Source organism: Haemaphysalis longicornis, unplaced genomic scaffold (assembly GCF_048455015.1).
Source record: "Haemaphysalis longicornis isolate Haplotype H1 unplaced genomic scaffold, Haemaphysalis longicornis Haplotype H1 scaffold_3, whole genome shotgun sequence".
Lineage (NCBI taxonomy): Eukaryota > Metazoa > Arthropoda > Arachnida > Ixodida > Ixodidae > Haemaphysalis > Haemaphysalis longicornis.
In genome coordinates, this window is record NW_027526335.1 from 95,825,246 (window position 1) to 95,844,013 (window position 18,768).

At 48.9% G+C, this 18,768-nt stretch overlaps 1 protein-coding gene and 1 non-coding gene across 2 annotated transcripts in view; one reads left to right on the forward strand and one right to left on the reverse strand.

Annotated features, from left to right (window-relative positions):
• LOC144174903 (uncharacterized) overlaps nucleotides 1–18,768 on the forward strand; it is a 59,392-nt gene that overhangs the window by 29,811 nt on the left and 10,813 nt on the right. Inside the window, exons 11-17 of the mRNA XM_077703882.1 lie at nucleotides 1,818–2,090; nucleotides 4,320–4,481; nucleotides 6,242–6,628; nucleotides 8,814–8,981; nucleotides 11,052–11,318; nucleotides 13,997–14,299; nucleotides 17,255–17,340. Of these exons, the coding sequence (XP_077560008.1) occupies nucleotides 1,818–2,090; nucleotides 4,320–4,481; nucleotides 6,242–6,628; nucleotides 8,814–8,981; nucleotides 11,052–11,318; nucleotides 13,997–14,299; nucleotides 17,255–17,340 (1,646 nt within the window). The remainder of the gene's footprint in view (nucleotides 1–1,817; nucleotides 2,091–4,319; nucleotides 4,482–6,241; nucleotides 6,629–8,813; nucleotides 8,982–11,051; nucleotides 11,319–13,996; nucleotides 14,300–17,254; nucleotides 17,341–18,768) is intronic.
• Nucleotides 10,017–10,089, reverse strand: Trnav-aac (transfer RNA valine (anticodon AAC)). The gene has a single exon. It is a non-coding gene; the product is annotated as a tRNA-Val (tRNA).

Here is an 18,768-nt window from a genome sequence, read left to right on the forward strand (position 1 = left end):
ATAAAAAAAGAATTGAGCTATCCCACTGTCTGCACGTGGATGGCCAGAGAAGCTCTTTAGCACACGACACAAAGGTGACACAAAATTCAGGCGAAAGGTAGGAACAAATTTTAATTTTGTGAGCGTTGACGGCGGTCATCGCTAAGTTTTGCTTCTGGGACACGATACATACATGAAACCGTAGCCATATATTTTGCCGTGGTTAAATGCGGCTTAACCAAATTTGTCGAGCGATAGCTCGGTTCTGGAGAAGCGGCTGCCAAACAGCCGTTTCTGTTGCAGCAACTACCGCATCTACAACTGCGCCACAAGCAACGCTGAATGCTGCTCGCCGCCGCCGGCGCGAACGGCAAGTGAAATGCGCATTGAACGCGCACAGTTAGAGTGAAGCCAAAGTTTGCCGAGCGATAGATTGTTTTCGCACTTAGAGGGCACAAGGAATTTGCATATAATATGATGACACGTGCCCTTACTCTTTCTTCTATTCTCCTATTCCCCTCTCCGCCCCCACCCTTTGGAACGAACGAGCGATTATGCGCTTCCACTTTGCCCAGCCTAGCGAGGTGCCAGCGTAACCTTAGCTGAGCTTGAAGGTCAGCGGGACGTTACGATGTGTTTATTGGGCTTATGCCTGGAGGAATAAGCTTCGCTTATTACAAACGCATCTCGGCGCAGTACCGCAGTAAGGGGTAATGTGGAGGGAAGATTGATGCAGCCATAGTCAAATTGTATTATTTTCTGATGCCACGCACCCGTACTCTTTTTATTTCCCTCTTTGCACCCCTCTCCTTGGAACGAACGATTGGACGCTTTTCTGCGGAAGTGCACAAAGCGCTGGCTCTACCATGGCTGAGCTTTCTCTCACTTTTCCCCCTCAGCAGTCCTTCCCTTCGAACGAAAGGGTGATTAGACGCTTTCACTGCGGAAGCCGTCGACGCCACGACTTGATTGGTTCGGTCAGTGGCCGAAGCATGGTCGGTGGCGCTTTCGACGGCACTGCGAAACAGCACGAGGCACTTGCTTGACTTTTACTGCACGAGGTGCTTGCTTAAAAGTCAGAGGGACGCTACCAGGCGTTGCCTGTGTTTGTACCAGGCTTCGATATACAAAGTTTTCAAATGCCACGGCAAACGCACTTATGCGCGCAGGGGCTGCTCTTGGAAGTCATTGGGAAGTGACGTCTTTCTGCCGTAGCATTTACCATAGCGTGCTATAATGGTAGGCGCAAGCAATAATTCAAAGGCCTCCACTGAGCCTTTGAAACTTCGTGACAAGATTAGCACATCAGCATGGCGTCAACCCAATCAATGCTTTCCCATTTGAGTTTTACATCTAGGCTTGACCTGGTTGAAATTTTGAATGCCGGCGAGTGTTGCAGGTCACAATGAGAACGACTGCAGGCCTCGTGGTACATTTTAAGCCTGCATCGTACCGCATTTTCCAGAAACATGATGGCCATCCGTATTGACAACCACCTTTGGCTTAAAATAAACGGTTGTCGGAGACAAACATTGGAGTTTTCGCTTCTTCATGTGCGTAAAATGCGTTAAGCTAGTAAGGATTTAGATATTGGAAGTACTTATTACAAGTTGTGGAGAAAACCTGAACGAAGACTTGTTCTCCGTCTCACTACTTTTTTCCGCGCTTCCATAAGCATAACCACGCTCCAAGATATCTTGTTCTCGGCGCTACATTTCCGGTCACTCAGTCATGCCCTTGAGTGACATCACAAAAAGAGGCGCTTTGACCATACTACACGTAGCGTGTTATTGTACCAGTCAACACCAACTGGGCGCTCATCCGGGGCCTCTGCGCAGATGGAGGAAGAGAGCGCGGAGCAGCGCAAGCAGATGGAGAAGGACGCGGCCAAGGAGCGCGAGGAGTACGACGACCTGACGACGCGCTACGAGGTGCTCGAGGAAGAGTTCCTCACCATGAAGAACAACCTGACGCTGGAGAAGGACCAGCTGGACGCGGCACTCAAGCAGCTGCGCAAGGAGCACGAGCGCATCAGCGCCGAGCTGCGAAGCGTCAAGGAGACGCTCAACGCCCGCCAGGAGCTGTACACCCGCGAGAAGAGCGAGTTCCAGGTAAGAATCTTTGACAACGCACAAAATTTTCCATTTGGTGTGAACAACAAGGAAATAGAGGTGCACGTAGCTCAACATCAGAGAACGATAACTGATACTGTACAAGGAAATATGTGCTGTAGGCTGCTAGCGGCGGATAAGAGTGGCGAGGGGGTGGGAGTGATCGCCTCTCTCAAGAGCCTTCTGAGTTAGCCTTCTGGATGATAAAGCTTGAGCCCGTATAGTCTCCACCTCTTGGCCATGCTGCAAGAAATCTCGTCTCCCATTCTGCAACCCCCTCCCCCCACGCGTTCCCTCCTAACGTTACTTTGGATCCGTCCCCGAAGTCTGGAAGTGAAAACTTTAAACCTCAGGTGTCCAGTACCGTAAACAGAAAAAAGGGTTCTAATTGTAGCGGCGAGTTGGCTGACCTGTAATTTCTAGATATCTCGTGAGTTTGCATTTGAGCAGTAAACAAAGAGCTCCGTGGGCGTGTCTGTGGTCTGTAACTTTCTGCGTTGCGCCTAAAGAGGCCATGAAGTCAAATGACAACTTCATTCAATTAGAAAAGAATTAACCCTCGGTAACTCGCCCCATGGTATACGTCCGAAAGTCGTTTCATTCACTGAAAAAAGTTCAAGGCATATTGCAAAACATTCAACTTTCGCGCTACATGGTGGTAGCAGTGGCGTGACAGAGTTAAGAAAAAAACAAAGTTATCGTTGTGTTAACTGCACCTTGCCATTCAACTGGTATGGTCATTTTTATAAGATGCTGCGAACTACAGTTAAACTTCGCTGCAACGAACGCTTCTACTACGAAATAGCCTGTACAAAGAAGCATTCCATATGGCCTGGCTGCACATTCCTACGTTCCCTATGTATTAAAAACGCCACTACAGTGAAGACCTCTACAGAAAATTTGCCTGTTCAACAAAGAAGTTAATGAGTTCCCAATCGCGGAATTGTAGTTTGATAGCGAATACGTCTAGCCGGGCACGTGGTAACGCGCAGCTGATTGGTGTGCCGACGGGCGTGAGTCATCCAGTTCGGCCCCGGGGATGCAGGAATCAATGAACACGCATGGTGCGTGTTGCTCCGCAGGATAGGTTGTGACGGCTGACGATTACGTCTCGGCGGACGACCATGGGTCCTGGTTTGCTCTGACCTGACAACTGACGACATCGTGGAGGCCATCACAGAGAAAAGGGACGCCAAAAATGATCAGACTATCAGTGATGAAGCGTTTGCACAGGAAACAAGCGTTATGAGTACCCGTGAAGCGGTAGCGGCATTTGACGCGTTGCAGATATATATCTCGTCTCTCCTTGACCTCGCGCCGCAGCACACCGTTAACGTCTACAGCATCAGCTCGGTGGTGGTTGCACATTCAGCATGTCATACTACTGTGCAGAAGAAAATTGTCGACTTTTTTTTTTGCCTATTTCAGTTTAAATCTGATTATTCTTTCTCTCAGTATGCTTATCTGCTTTATAGAGGGTCAATGAAGTGGGCGGTGCATATAATTAAGTGAAGTGTATAACGAACAGTTATCGCGGTCACACGCCCTTTGTTATTCAGGCATTTGACTGTATACACATCGGAGACGACAGCACTTTCGCACATTCTTGTACATTCGGTCCCGCATTCTCGACCGATAGTTAAGTCATGCTGCTCTCGATGCGGCGCTGCCGACATCGGACACATCGTTCCTAAAGATCAAATTGAAACTAGATGATGGCCTGATTGAGCGAAGATCCCTCTAAAACGAATAGAAAAAACTTCGCTACAAGTTAAATATACCCTGTGTCAATAAAGTCACCAATCAGACGAACGAATTGGTTTTTCTGATTGGTTACTGATTGGTCTAGTTGGTGTTACGTTCTGTCACACTGTCAGTCCCTCAATCACTCATTAATGCATTTCTTCAGTGACCATCAATGCACAAGTCTCTGGGTCCGCTCGGCCATCAACGTCCACATTAAGGTGACAACCGTAATAGTTTTTTCGTGCAATATGACTGCACCGAAAGAATTTTATTATTCTTACTGTACGCCTACTGCTCTCTTTTAGAGGTACCACGAAGGAAACATGTACTGCTGGTAACGGTCATCCTAATTTAAACCAGTTATTTTGACACTGCAACGTTTTCCGGAGCCGGCTGTGACGGTATAACAATGGTGCATATAGCCATGCGTTCAAACCAAGCTCAGCTGCTTAACATGGATCCGTTTGATTTTCGTTCATGCAGAATTTGATACGCGAGCTGGAGGCCAGGGTGACTCGACTGAAGGACATCGAGGCGGAGAGGAATCGAATGCGCTCCAACCTGAACGAGCGAGATGCCATTATTGAAGAACTCAAGAAAACTGACCGGTGCTTCCGGGAAGAGAAAGAAAAGCTTCGGAGAAAGGTGAGCTTTGGAAGGCACAAGCCCCGGCTTAACAAGCAGCTTACCGCTTTTTAGACCAACATTACACTTGTCTTACGCTTAGATCTTCATAACTAAATAAAATAATTGCACGAAAAAGGGGGGACACGGACGAAGCGAAGACGGACACACACGGCGCACTGTGTGTGTCCGTGTGTTGCGCCGTGTGTGTCCGTCTTCACTTCGTCCGTGTCTCCCCTTTATTGCGCAATTGTTTTATCTAGTTATGGAGTACCAACATGCCCAGGATGCTACCGTAGATCTCTGTTGTTCGTTGATCTAATTGCGCAGATTTCTTTAAATATTCTGAGAATATGCAACATAGTAAGTCCGGAAACACATGACTTGCATAAAGTAGAAGATTAGCTAAAATGATCCGGTTTGACTGATGCTTAACTTATAACGTCATTATTAACTTAATGTCAAGCCGTAGGAGGAGCAGTGGCTTGTTCACCTAACAGTTGTTTATAACATTACTAGCTTGCGGTACTTGTATGACTGGTCCTTCGGTGGAGTGAATACTTTAAAAAGGCTTTGTTTCGGAGCTTATGTATTTTGTTAAAGTGTACTGAAAGACGCAGATGTGATCACTCAGGTTCCAAAACAACGACGATCACGGTAGTTGCCTACCTTTCTCATCACCCTCTAAGGGTGGTTTTTTTGCATGTCCCTGGTGGCTGCAGTGAAGTGAGCCCTTCTACTCCCCGCCACGGTCTTGCCGCCTTACAGCAGGCCAAGAAGAAGAAGAAGAACACGCCCAGTCCACTAGGACGCCGATAGCCACTTTTAAACTCTGAGCGGTCTTATTCACCTTGACGATGTCTTAAGTAGCATTTCTCATTGAATGTATTTTCCTCGCAGGGATACCGGAATGTTGCGGATATCTCAGCCAACTGTCGCTGTATTCTCAGTACATATCTCAGGTCACAGTCTACAAAAACCAATCCGTAAAACCACGCTTTCAATACTTTATTTCAGTGGGCTTGTGAGTGTGAGTTGGCGATATAAAAAAAAAGTGAAACTTTGGAGTGTAACCTTCGAGCATCGCTGGAGACACTTCGGCAGGAAAAATAGTATTGACCGTTGTTTAGTTTTGCTGCTATTACGACTGGGGGAAAATCCAGGCCTACTGTCACGTTATAAAAACACAAGGTTATGGGCATTCGCGTTCCAATTGGTAATGTAGCCTAGAATTTATGATAACTGGTCAACGTTGCTCTACTGACGAATGAAGGATGTTCCGACCGGTGCCGAGGGGAGTCAGATGCACCCGTCACTTCAGAGAGCGGTGTCACCAAAAGCGGTATCACCAGAATTAAAGTAAGGGGAACAAACCTCACCATCCACGTTGTCACCAGGGGCGTCAGGGTAGTGCAGTTAAGTAGAAGTGAACGCGAAAATTATCAGTCATGACGCCGAAGAGAGAACAAAACTTTCTTGGGAGACACGTAAGCGCCGTGAAGAAAGGGCAAGCGGCTCGATACAGTGATCCATTTCAAAAGAACAACGTAGCATTATGGCATGCTCGAAGCGACGCTCAAGTAATTTTGGAGTGGTACCATTACCACATTCGCACGAACAAGCATTGTACAGAGGTTTAATTAATTGCCGTTGGTTTATCGCTGTCCCTGACTCTCAATTTGCTCGGTGACATTTGCGGGGGATCTGTTTCACTCCCGCTTTCTCTCATATTCTATTTTGTCCCCCCCCCCCCCCCCCCCCCCTGGTGTCTCTCATTGCAGAACGAGGAGCTGATGAAGCGGGTCGCCGAACTGGAGCGTTCCGAGCGCCACCTGCGCACGCTCACCGTGGGCGGGACCAAGGCGGACAACGCTCAGCAGCCGAACCGGCCTCCGGCGACCCAGCAGCAGAGCATGCAGCAGCAAGAGCTCCGGGCGCGTCTCGAGCACTCGGGCCACGTGCACAAGGCGGAGCAGGCGGCGCTCAGGGCCGACTACGAAGGGCGCGTGAGCTTCATGAGCGGCGAGCTGCAGGCGCTGCAGGCGCAGGTGGCCTCGCTGGCCCGCGAGAGGGACCAGTGCCGGGAGAAGCTCGACGAGGCCGCCAGGGAGATCGAGCAGCTGCGCAGCAACACCGCGCGGCGGGAGCGCTCCAGGGGCAAAGAAGCGGTACGGGAAGGCTCGAGATGGGCTTTACTGCAGCGGCTGTACAATGGCCGAGCGCCAATCCTTACTCTCTTAACACCGGACAGGCAGTACCAGTCATCCAGAAAAACGATAATGATGACGGTTATTCTTTCTTTTAAGCACAATGGCGCAATGTCTTGTCAAGGCTTGGGAAAGCGGCTGGTGGGAGCATCTACATTCTCTTTTTCATCCCTGTGGTACTGGGATATGTTCAAAGGGACATTAAAGACTAGCAGCACTACTTCACAATCCGACGCCGCGTTATTAGTACCGTTTATAGTGTGGTGTGGCCTTCCCGAGGTTCCTGATGGGACACTTAAAGGGGAATAGTGATATTACGCAACATATGGAGGGGGAGGAGTGGAAACGTACTGACGAAACTCATCGTCCTTTCCTTTGTATCCAACATCCGCCTTTAACATCCTTACAATCAAAATAGGCTTCAATAAAACTGGAAGTACCATAGATAGGGAATCAAATAGCAGGCGGACTGTTCGCGATTTGCCCATCACGTACGGAACTTGGCCGCAGAAGTGCCCGTTGGCAAAGAACCCCTTGTCGTCGTGCTCGAGGGAGGACAGCCGGGGGAAGTACTGACTTGCGTGGTCGAACACAGGTGTGCCCAGGAAGAAAGATGCGTGTCATGGAGTACCGTTAGTATCCCAGCTTCGCTTCGAAGGTTCAATGTGTCTTCCCAATGAACTGTCCGTGGGAACGTAATGTCGTGGCCTGCACGTGGAACTGAAGCATTAAGGAACCAGAAGGACTAAAGAACACGAATGTGAAACGATCTGAAGCCATATTGTCCGATAAATTGTCGGTGGTTCGGCAGGGCACCAGCGCCCTAATGAAAAGGAGAGGTAGTTCTCTATGGTTTGTCGAACTTAGCTTTACCTAGAATTTGTGAACGCATTCCCTACACTCAGTGCCCCCCCCCCCCTTTTTTTTTTGACATTCTGTTCAAAGGCAATATAATTTTGTGCGAAGCTGTCCGCTGTCTTAAACGCGATATCACTCGCAAAGTTCGCCCGTATTACTTGATGCTGTCCGCACGTCCACATGTCCTTTACTTCTCCATTCACCTTTTCCCCCTTCCCTCCCCCAGATTGCCGTCTTGGTTGTGCCGCCACAAAATGGGCACGGCGGGGGTCTCCGTGTAAAGAGAGAGTGTGAAGTGGCATTAAAGGATGTGTTTCTTCGACCGCCCTCTCCTCCTTTCCTCCTATTATAAAAATGGCCGCGTATATCCTCCTTTCGTTGCAAAGGTCGTAGGAAGACGATAGTCGGCTGGTGCCCCTGCCAAGCAAAGGCTTCCCTTCTCTTTCCCGCTCACCTCATGCTGTTCCTCTCCCGTATCGTTCCTCCCAAGATAACACGCTAGAGGTTTGCTCAAGTCAGTTTAAATTTACCGCGTTCCACGGCTCCAAGCCGGCCTTGATGCCGGCGCCGCCGTACGGAGGAGACGCGCGTGAATCGTAGCACCCGACTAAACATTTATAGAACCACGTTGCCCCACTCCACGAGTGTTCCAAGCGGAACGTGGAACCTTACTAGCGGAATTTTTCGTTGTTGTTGCCGTTCGATTTTTTTAAAATGCCGCCAGGCTGCGCGGGCAATTGAAGGCGACGGTTTTCTGCAGTTGACGTAGTATTTTATTTGCTATCTCATAAACCAAGCATCCGTTAATTGTTTAATAAAAGAGCACTGCAAATATCACGTATGCATTGATTTTCTGCCTCATATTTGCGTAATGTCTTGTTCTTGTTCAACAATATCGACAACTATGAACATTAACACCGGTCTTAGACGTTTATATTTGTCTGTGGGCATAAAAGACTATTGCGCAGATTCACTTTCAGTTTGGCCTAGTGACTGAATCGAGTCACAGACAAACAAACATACAGGCAGACCTAAATTTCCGCGTTTAGGTAGCCCAGGAAAGACTATCGTCTTTAATATTCCCTGTCCTCTCCACAGAACCTGCTCCACTTCTTCCATCTATTGCCGCGAAAGATACCGCACTTAGAGTTATGGTCACTCTGTGATTTCCGAGGAGTTCACCCCCGTTTCCTCCTTGACGTACAATAAAAGCTTTAGTGCCGGAGCCCTGACTTAGAGACTCCCGAAGGGCGAGTAACCCAAATGCGCCCTTTGTACCTGGTTTCAGTTCGACGCTATGCATAAGAAGTCCGAAGAGCTCCGGGCCTACGCCGACGACCTCAAGAACCAATTGGAGGAATCGCTGACGGACAACCGGAAGCTGCGCATCCAGATGGACGCCGATAAGAGCTCGTGGGAGATACAGCTGTCCAACCTCAAGTCCAAACTGAACCAAGTGAGTGCGCTCGTATACCGGCTCTAGCACCGTCATGATTGTTCGATAAACCCTGAATGACATCAGTGAAGCCGAGACGAACCTGTTTTGCCCATAAGACGGCGGAGGCTTTCTCCACTTCGTCTAGGGTCAATTCCGTTCCGCTCCACAGATTACGAGGAAGGGAACGGCATCTGCTCTTTATCTTCCGAAAGAATTTACTGCCTGATTCACAATTTTATCTCGGCCACCGCAAGACTCCTTTGTTAAATCGGCCTTTGAATGATGTCTCCTCGCGCCCCTGCTGGGTGAGTCTCGTGATGTTTTCTGTCTGTCTTTTCACTCCTATTTTTATCATTGCATTCCCTTAACTGGATGCTGTCAAGCCATTGAACTGGACGCTCTGAAGCCCTGGGAAATCCTTTACTGTTGTTATTAGCCAATGCATTCAAATAAAAAGGAACCCAGGGAGCTCTACCCCCCCTCTACCCGACGGCGTGATTGGCACACCTGGCCGCCTAGACGCACCCCCCTACCCTAGCTCCATCTATTGGTTCGCTTGGAACACTCTATTGTTTTGAGAGACTGCTAAACAGCCTTTGTTGTTGTCGAAGACCGGCCATGAAACAAAATCATCTGGGGTCTAGGGGTTTTCAATGCTAACGGCCCGGGGAATTCGACAGCGAGTGGCTCTAACTTCTTTCGTAGAAACGACTTTTTTTTTTGCTGCGACATATTCTCTTAGGTGAGTTGTACGCATTATTGTCAATAATAAGGAGATTTTGGCATATTTTGGGTCTTTGTAGCCTATAGCAACACGTTTGTAGGTTATGCGAGTCTTCTAGTACGATGCAATAAAGAGGCGAACGTAAGATGCGTGTATAGGCGGCTAGGTTTGCCAAATACGCGACCCGGCGACGCACCTCTTACCTGCTGAAGTGCGCTGTAATTGACAACGTAAAAAAGATAAAATTGACCAGCAACGTGCACATCGATATCCTTACGGAAGTGGAAATAAAATGCAAACAAGTAACGCAACAAAGCAAAAAAGGTTTATGTGCCTGCCAGGGATCGAACCTGGGACCTTCCGCGTGTTAGGCGGATGTGATAACCACTACACCACAAGCACAGCTGCTCCGGAGTAAATGAAAGGAAGCTTTTTTTTTTTTTTTTTTGTAACAGTAAATGAAAGGAAGCACCGGATGAATTCTTCATTCTCGTGTGAGCAACCGGTTCTGTGCGTGACGCGCTTCGTAATGCGGTCCATCTATTACGGCGGGGCGATACCCGCTGAATGTAGAGGTGAACGCGGTTTTAGTCTACAAAAGAAACTACGCTTCGGCACTTTTTATGCGGTTATTGTCATCATTGCCACAATGCGTTTTAAGCTTTAGGAGACTGTGCTACTCGCTACCGTAATCGTAAATCAAAAATTACGGCTGAAACTTCACATTGGCTTTCGACCCAATTTTTTTCACCAGCACACCAGGGCCTCAGGGCTCTTCCTGAATAAAAGTCATTCATTCATACATTCATTATCAGCAGAGCTGTTTAAGCTTTTGGTTCCGCCGTGTAGCGTTGCCGGAAAAAAGTACCAAGAAAAGAGACCGAGCGCACGTGAGTGTGCGCCTCGTGAGGAGCTTTCCGCGTCGGCCGGCTCGACCTTCGAGATATTCTGCCCAACGTTCCTGGCGTTATCTCTCGCGTCCTCTTCTACTCGCCAGTTCACATGCGTTCGCGCCTGAAGCGGGGAGCACAGACGCCGAGTTCGCGCTGCAGAAACCGAGTTCGCAAAGCCGGTTGCCGCGGGTTCTAGCGCGTGCTAACGCGGTCCACTTTGGGAGAAATGTGGAAAGCTGCGCGCAAAACTATGCGGGCCTGCCAGTCATGGAAAACTTCAAGCGGCAAATTCGGAACTCCATGGTAGGTGCAACAGCCGGGTCTCCGACGAAAGGAGCGGGGAGGCCATCCTTGGTGTTTCTCCAGCCTTGCACCACTAATGCAAGTTGCGCCACCTTGTTTAATACGCTGTGATGCCGTGTTCACTCGAACGGACTCGGCTTCAGCCACAGATCCCTCTCGTCGTTGCAGTACGAAGAGCGGAACATCCTGGAGGCGAGCCGTGGCTCGGCAAAGCTGTACGCCAAGACGCGGCTCGAGCTCGCCTGGGAGAAGGAGCGCACCGACCTGCAGAAGGTGCTCGCGGACACCCAGACGGCCCTGGCAGAACTCAAGGAGCGCTTCCTGAAGGCTGAGGCCGATCGAGAGGCGGAGCGCGAGGCCTCGTCCAAAACCATCCAGGACCTGCGCAAGAAGGTCGAAGGAGGACAGGACGACGTCTCCAAAGACATCCTCGAAGTAAGTACCTTGTTGCCGCCTTCCAGTGCGTATTAAGAGCACCACCAAACATTGTAGTGTACGTTGCTTCGGGAAAACTAATCAAAACCAGTTTAGGGCACAGTTGAGTAACCTTAGGGGCAAGAGGCTCGCTGTGTAGCAGCTCAGACATCGTCCTTGAGGAGACCTAAAGAATTTTAAGGTCCTTCTGCAAAAAAGTGACAAAACACAGCTATCATAATAACAACATAAGTGCGTGTGCGGCAAAGGGGAAAGGGTTGATAGAGGGGGGAATTAGGACCGATTCTCACAGAGCGAGACATGATTGACCACCTCATTGCCCCGGTGTCCAACGTGCCAGTGTGCTTGGTGACGTCAGATATTTTTTAGTGGACTGCCCAATGCGTGCGATGGAGTGCTCAGCTTTATTTAAAAAAAATTACTTCCAAGAAGAGTCACCCCGCGTTCTCCTTTCGCCGACATAGCATTTACGAACGGACATTGAATTGCTGGGCGACATTCTGCGCCTTGTCCAGAACTTTTGTGACTTGGTGATTGGCCGCGAATAGTTTTAAAGGTGCCACTAGGGTGCAGCAATTGCCGGAACTCCTCGCGAGGCTATAGGTCCGCCCGTTTGCTCACTCACTCACTCACTCACTCACTCACTCACTCACTCACTCACTCACTCACTCACTCACTCACTCACTCACTCACTCACTCACTCACTCACTCACTCACTTACTCACTCACTCACAAGTGAGCTTTCTCAGCCCGTTTTGGTGATGATCCGATGCCTACCTGCTGCTACTTCACTGTACGGACGCGATAGTTGATAACGTCAGCGGCAGTGGTTTTATAACCGCGATCGGGGTTGACAGAACTTCCGGTCGAGACATCGACAATGGCATTTGATTCTCGTTGTGACGTCATGTATATCGTTAAAAATTCCAACGGCCCCCTCACCCAAAACAGACGCTTTTCGAGCTGAGGAGCTTGCAGCATCCTTCCGGTAGCCTTAGAATGTACTAACCTGTGAGGTCAAGCACGTTCTGCATGGTGCGAATTTACCTGTGAATTCGCAAGTATATTCGCACCATGTAGAACGCACTTCACACGACTGCAGGGTCGTGTCGGTTGTGGACGTTGTTGATTTGATGTTAGCTTCCGCAATAAAGATGGCTTTCTTTTGTTTTACATTCATCGTCCTTGCTGACGTCACCACTGGGAGGAAGTATGTGCCATTGGTGTGGGCTAAGCAGAGGGTCTAGAAGGGCGCGTTCTTCTGAGCTTTCTGTCTGAGTTAACGATCGACTTGTCACGCACAAAACTGGAAAAAAGTCGCTTTAAGCTTTCCTATACAAGAAAAAGAAAGGCAGGCACAATGAGCCGGAGGCTTCCCACACGAATGACATATAAATAGTTGCTTCAGGAGCAGGTCTTTTCTGCACAGAGGGCCAGCTGAAAAAAAAAATGAGGGAAAAAGTAATTTTTTTAAAAAAGGACGCAGGTTTACATTTGCTACCGTTGTTTGTTGTTTTTGGGCGGCCGAGAAATAAGGTGAATCACCCGCTTTGCAATCAGCTCTCAGTAAAAAGGAGTCGTCTCGTAATCGCCGGTAACAAAGCGACGAACCGGTTCTTGATGCTTGTATTCACGTGCCTTGGATGAGTAACTTAAGCTTCCCCGCAAAACATGGTTAAGCAAACCAACTTCTCACTAAAATTTCGCAACTTCTTTTCTTGGCGAAAATGAACGGATTCGGCGATTAGCGTCTACGTGAACTAAGGGGCTGGCTACTCGTCAAATACCAAATAAACGATCATGAGTTCAAAGGAGTGGTCATGTGCTAAGCTTGACGCTACCAAAAAGTACTTATGATTAATTTTTTAAGAAAATTTCAATTTTGCTGCCTTATGCTATTTTCGTTGTGTACTCGACCACTATTACCTGTGGCGCAACCAATTACAATAGCATACCTTTGTCTTATTACCGTCGAAATCTTCATTTTGGGCCCGGACGCGCAGTAGCTTAACTAGACCGTTGAGCAGCTTCATTTCTTTAAAACGTGGCTACGAATAGGTCCATGATCACAGTCAAAATATATGTAATATTAAATATAGCTTGTATTCAATGGCGTGGCACGCGTGCAGGCAACCATGTGAGTGCGCCGTCACCGGTAACGTCGGGCTCCGCGGGATGGCGTTACTTGTCCGTGCTAAGCACATGATCTGCGTCGGACGTTCCAAACTCTACTCCACCGAACGCAAAGTGATGCCTCGAGTACAGTGTGAGTGCGATTAATGACTTCTCTGTTGACGCCACCATTGAGAATCGGGTTGAAACGGAGCAGACGACGCACACCGGTGTTTTTTTTTTTTTTTTTCGGCGTGCGAGCGCAATTACACAAGCCGCGCCGTGTCTGTGGCGCATCGGCCATGTCTGTGGCCGTTTCCAGTGTTTCCAAGCAAAGAAATTGACAGCTAACGTTTTCAAGAAACCTACATAATACTGAACGAGCGACGCAGTCAAAAGCTTTCTTCTTTCTGCTTTTAGTCCACGGTTGCTGAAAGACACCCAAGCTGGTGTCGGAATTTCTTCCGTGCTGGTACTCCTTTACAAAGCCGGCTTCTTTTATGCACGTGCGGGCTCCGGTGCAGTAGCACTACTGACTTAATTGTGCTCTCTCTCTCCTCCCGCAGCTGCAGACGGACCTGGAGGAGCTGAAGGACACGCACGAGAGGCTCAAGACCCAGTACGACCGTCTGAGGCGAGAGAAGGAGCGGCTGGAGCGGGACCGCGAGGACCTGCGGTACCGGGCCGGGGCCACGCAGGACGTCCAAGCGCTCGTCACGGACCTGGTGGAGGACGTGAGGAAGATGGGCGAGCTGGTCAGTCTCGAGGGGATCTTCGCCGCCGACCAGGGAAAGGCCAAGGCGGCCCAGAGACCGCTCCGCACGGGCGGCTCCACGCCCAAGGATGACCTAGTGGCCACGCTCCAGAAGGTGCGGCAACAGCTTCCTGCATTACGGCATGCATCTCTCCCTACCACCCCTCTACACCCGTTCCTTTCGCGAGCTGTGGGAGACACTGGGTGCGTTTCAATTTCCCCATTATACGGCTTCGTTACCGCCTTCGCGGACAGTCCGCCATGTTAAGCCCCGTTCCGATTCGAACGAAGCAGGGATCGAAGACTGCTTCGTGGAGACGGTGGAGACGGCCTCAAAGGCAACCAAGCCGTCTAAAGGGGAAATTGGGACGCACCCAAAGTCAGCAACGATGCAGGCTACCTTTCTGTCTAAACTATTAAATGACGCCAGCGCCACCTTTTGCGTATTAATGTTGTAAAAAAGCATTTGTTCTTTTATTCAGATGATTAGTATAATTCACTAGTGGTGAAAGTGATTTTGCTTAATGTTTGAATCACGTAATGTTTCTACTTATAACGGTAATATTATTTTTGAAACCAGCGGTTTGTGTTGCTCAACATCTCTGCTACGAGATTGTCGTCTGCGTTGGTGTTGCGTTCGGGACCGCTGCACCGTTCCAATACATATTTCTTTAGACGTCTAGTTAGACTGCGTCGTAAGCTGTCTACCAAGCTGTCTGCGAATCAGAACGCAGCCACTGTTGATCAGCTGTTGTCTAAAGGACCGGACTAGGGTCACTAGATAAGATACAGAGTACCGCTACTTAGTCACGCAAGTTAGCAATGGCGGCCATTTTGGTGTTTATCAGCGTTGCGAGATCGCCGCTTCTGCGGCCTCACCGTTAACTTTGACGAGGTCATTTGTAAACAACACTGCCGAAGACGCAACAACACGGCATCTTCGAACACACTTCTTCTGCTGAAATGCTGCGAAGCGCGTTATATTTGGTTCGCGTTCGGAACGACGCCATTCGTCGCAGCCGCAGAGCAGGAAGGACAAGATGAGACTACCACAGTTGACCGACAGAAAACGTATAAACAACAAAATGGTGGGGCCCATGAACCGTCGCAGTGTAAACAAATGTTGCGTGATGCGAATTGACCAATGATCACGGCGGCGGCACGGAACAATAGGAGAGAGGAGTGCCCATACTCTGTACCCTTATGTAGTGACACTAGACCGGACCATTCTGGTGACCCGGACGAAAACGGTTAGGGTAAAACATGGCATCCCGGACTAGGGTTCCACTCATACTTTCTAGCCAATTAAAATATTTCTTCTCTCCCTATTTGTCTAGCAATGACTAACGTAAATTGGAATCACGAGCTTCCGCAGAAGGTCACACCCCAAACTCGTTTCATAAGCACGACGCAATGTGTTTTCCTATGCGATGTTTACCTCACATTTTCCCCGCATCGCCAACCCTGACTGCGACGTGCGTAAGTCGGGAGTGCACTGGAGTCCGCCCAAAGGCGGCGTTAAAATGCAGCCAGACGAGTGGGGATTTGAATCTCTGGCGTGGCGCCCATCACGCAGCCGGCCCCAGACGAGCGCGACCGCCATCTGTGTCGCTCACACTGCGTCGGCTGACAGAGGGTGCTGCTTGTGCCCGACTAACCTCGGCGTCACATATATTTCGAGCAGCCTTTCGTCGGCCGTGGACGATGACGTCTCGTGAACCGCGTCTTGCTGTCTGCGATTCTGCAGCTAGACCAGGCAAGCGCGCTAGGTAGCCCGAGTACGACGTCATCTGTAAACGGAGCTCAAAGCGGAGCTATGACGTCAGGATGGGTTGATGGCGTCACTTATGCGAGCTGGTTTTATGGCTTTTTTTTATTCGGATCTAAACGGGCTGAAGTCATGCACCTGTTCTCCCTCCCTCATTCTTCGAACTCATGAGGGCTGGCTGCCCCACGTTTTGTGCGCAGTTCGGCGCGTAAAGTCAAGCAGTGTTGAAGTTTTGGCAGTAACACTGACGTCACAGCTGAAGTGAAAGAAGAAGACTTACGGGAACGGGCTTCTTTAGGACAGGTTGCAACGCGTGTGTCGATAACAGGAAAGTCTACCTCAACAGGCAATTTCTGAAGAGTGCCAACGCAGAGGCGTCAAACCACAGTATGGATTGGAGTAGTCGTTTTATACTTCAGTCATGGTAGTTAGTTGCCCCTTCATTAGTTCGGGAAAACGTGCCGTAGTCCAGAGGTACAAAAAGCTGTGTTTCAGACAACTTTATTGGCTTTTGCGCGTTTCACACTTGTCGAATGCATTAAAAAGCGGCGGAAGCAACATAATATCGCATATTAGGGGATGACAGGCAATGGGAGAGTTCTCGGAAATCCGCAGAGCCTTGCAAAACTCGCTCACGACTTCGGAAAACTGAAACAAAGCGAAATGCGAACTCTGAATTAAATTAAAGTTTCCACGTACGCGTACGTGGGATGAATGCTAGCCCCGTATAAGAGGAACGGTCCCCAGCCGTCCAAGACATGGTCATCTAGCTGACTTTTACTGCACTATTGCTTGCGGCTTGTATTCTCCTTTTCTTTATTTTCAAGCCGGTTAGTTAATAACGGGGAGTGTCGCGGGTTCGAGAAATAAAAATCGCGAGGTAGGTGGGATCCGCAAATCGACGAGAAGGTGCGTTTTCAAAAATGATCGTTTCACGCTCGGAAGCTCTGTGGGTCGCCGGTGGTACGGAACGCGTGCACTTTTGCGGATCGAGGAGCGTCTCTAGTCGAGCACTTAAGTTTTATGCATTGTCTTGAGACCTGAAACGAGCAGCAGAATCAGACACTTCCCCACGGCGAACTTATAAAGTGGTAACAATTTAAAGCAAGACAAAAAACTAGTAACCTTAAAAGTGTTTGGGAGATGCCTAACAAAAAACTAATTTCTACCTTTTTTTTTCTTTTTATTTCCTTATGCAACGCAATCCGTCAGATTCATGCTTCAAAGCATCATCTTCCAGGGTTGCAGCGTAACGGCACACCTTTTTTTAAAAATTTTTTTTGTGCCTGTATCCCTGTTCAGGTCACTCAGAGGACGGAGCGGTTGAGAGAAGTTTCCAAGCCTGTCAGGGATGAAGACATGATCAGGCGAACCACATCATTCCGAAGGTAAGCGACAGGGGCGTCCATCCGTTTCTTGATTTTACAAGTTTTTTTCCCTTTCCTCCTGGGTATATCTTTTTTCTTTCATTATATCTTCCTTTCTTTTCTTCCGTCTTTCTATCTTTCCTTTATTCCGTTCAATGTTACTTTCTTAATTTCTATGAGTAAGCCTGCTGCTTGCGTAGTAGAGGTTTACGGTTGAATATATACTAGCGGTAGGATACCCAGGATTATTTCGATGGCCGCCGGGTTCCTTATTAAGCTCCAAACGCTGTGAACACTACAGCTCTTGCTTTTACGAAAATGGCTGCCGCCGGTGGAAGATGTTGTATCGGTCAGGTGAATATTGCCTTTGCCACGGAACCATCCATTTTCAGTTGTACTAAAGAAAATCGCAAATAAAAATAAATGATCGTTAAAATCTGAAATAGGAAGACTGATTTTAACCATTAACCTTCCCTGCCGACAAGGAGAATAGGCCTGCGCAGAACAAAAGGACAAATGCCAGAGGACGCAGGACGCCGTGTCCTGTTTCATGTCTACGTATCAGGTCGTCAGAGAGAGAGAGAGAGAGAGAGAGAGAGAGAGAGAGAGAGAGAGAGAGAGAGAGAGAGAGAGAGAGAGAGAGAGAGAGAGAGAGAGAGAAAGAGAGAGAGAAAACTTTATTGCATAACAGCCTGTAATCCTGGATGTCAACCAAGAGCACTCGGGCTCTGGCAGCGTCTTCGGCCAGCTGAATGGCCCCGACTTGATTCGCTGGGTCTGAGCTGAGCAATACGGCCTCCCATTTCTCTTCACTAGCGATGTTGCGGCCTAACGTTGTCCCCTGGGCCTGTGGGCAGGCCCACAGCATGTGTGCTAGGTCTGCCCTGTCCTTGCATTGGTGGCGCTTGTCAGAATATTGCCCAGGATGGTCGTACGCAACCGGGTTGGGGTACGAGTTCCGAGTTCGTTTGCAGAAGTCGCCAAGCAAGAAAGAAAGAACTAGTTCCGCAAGAAGGCTTTTTATAGTTTTACAGGTATCATGAAAGATAAGTTTTATCTACCTCTCGCTCACACAGCCGACTTGTCTTCATTGCTAACAGAACTTCAGTTCACGCAAGCTACTTCTGTGTGTCCTACAAAAACAGCACGGAAACACGAGTGAGACAAAAAAATAAATCAACATCATAACTGCGCTGTCGGCTTTGCTTTTCTGCGCCGCGTTTTTACAATGCGATTGTTGCAAGTTGCCGACCTTGCGGTAATGACTGCGTTCGTCTTCCACCTAATCACTGTTCTGACATTCGTATCGTTTACTTTTTTTAGAAACAGTTGGAAAGAGCGTAGAATACAATAACAGGTCACTAATATACGCTCATGATCACCACTGCCCCGTATGTGGAGAGGGTTTTTCATCCCGCCCCTTGTGAGCGACTGAACTGGTTCTTTAAA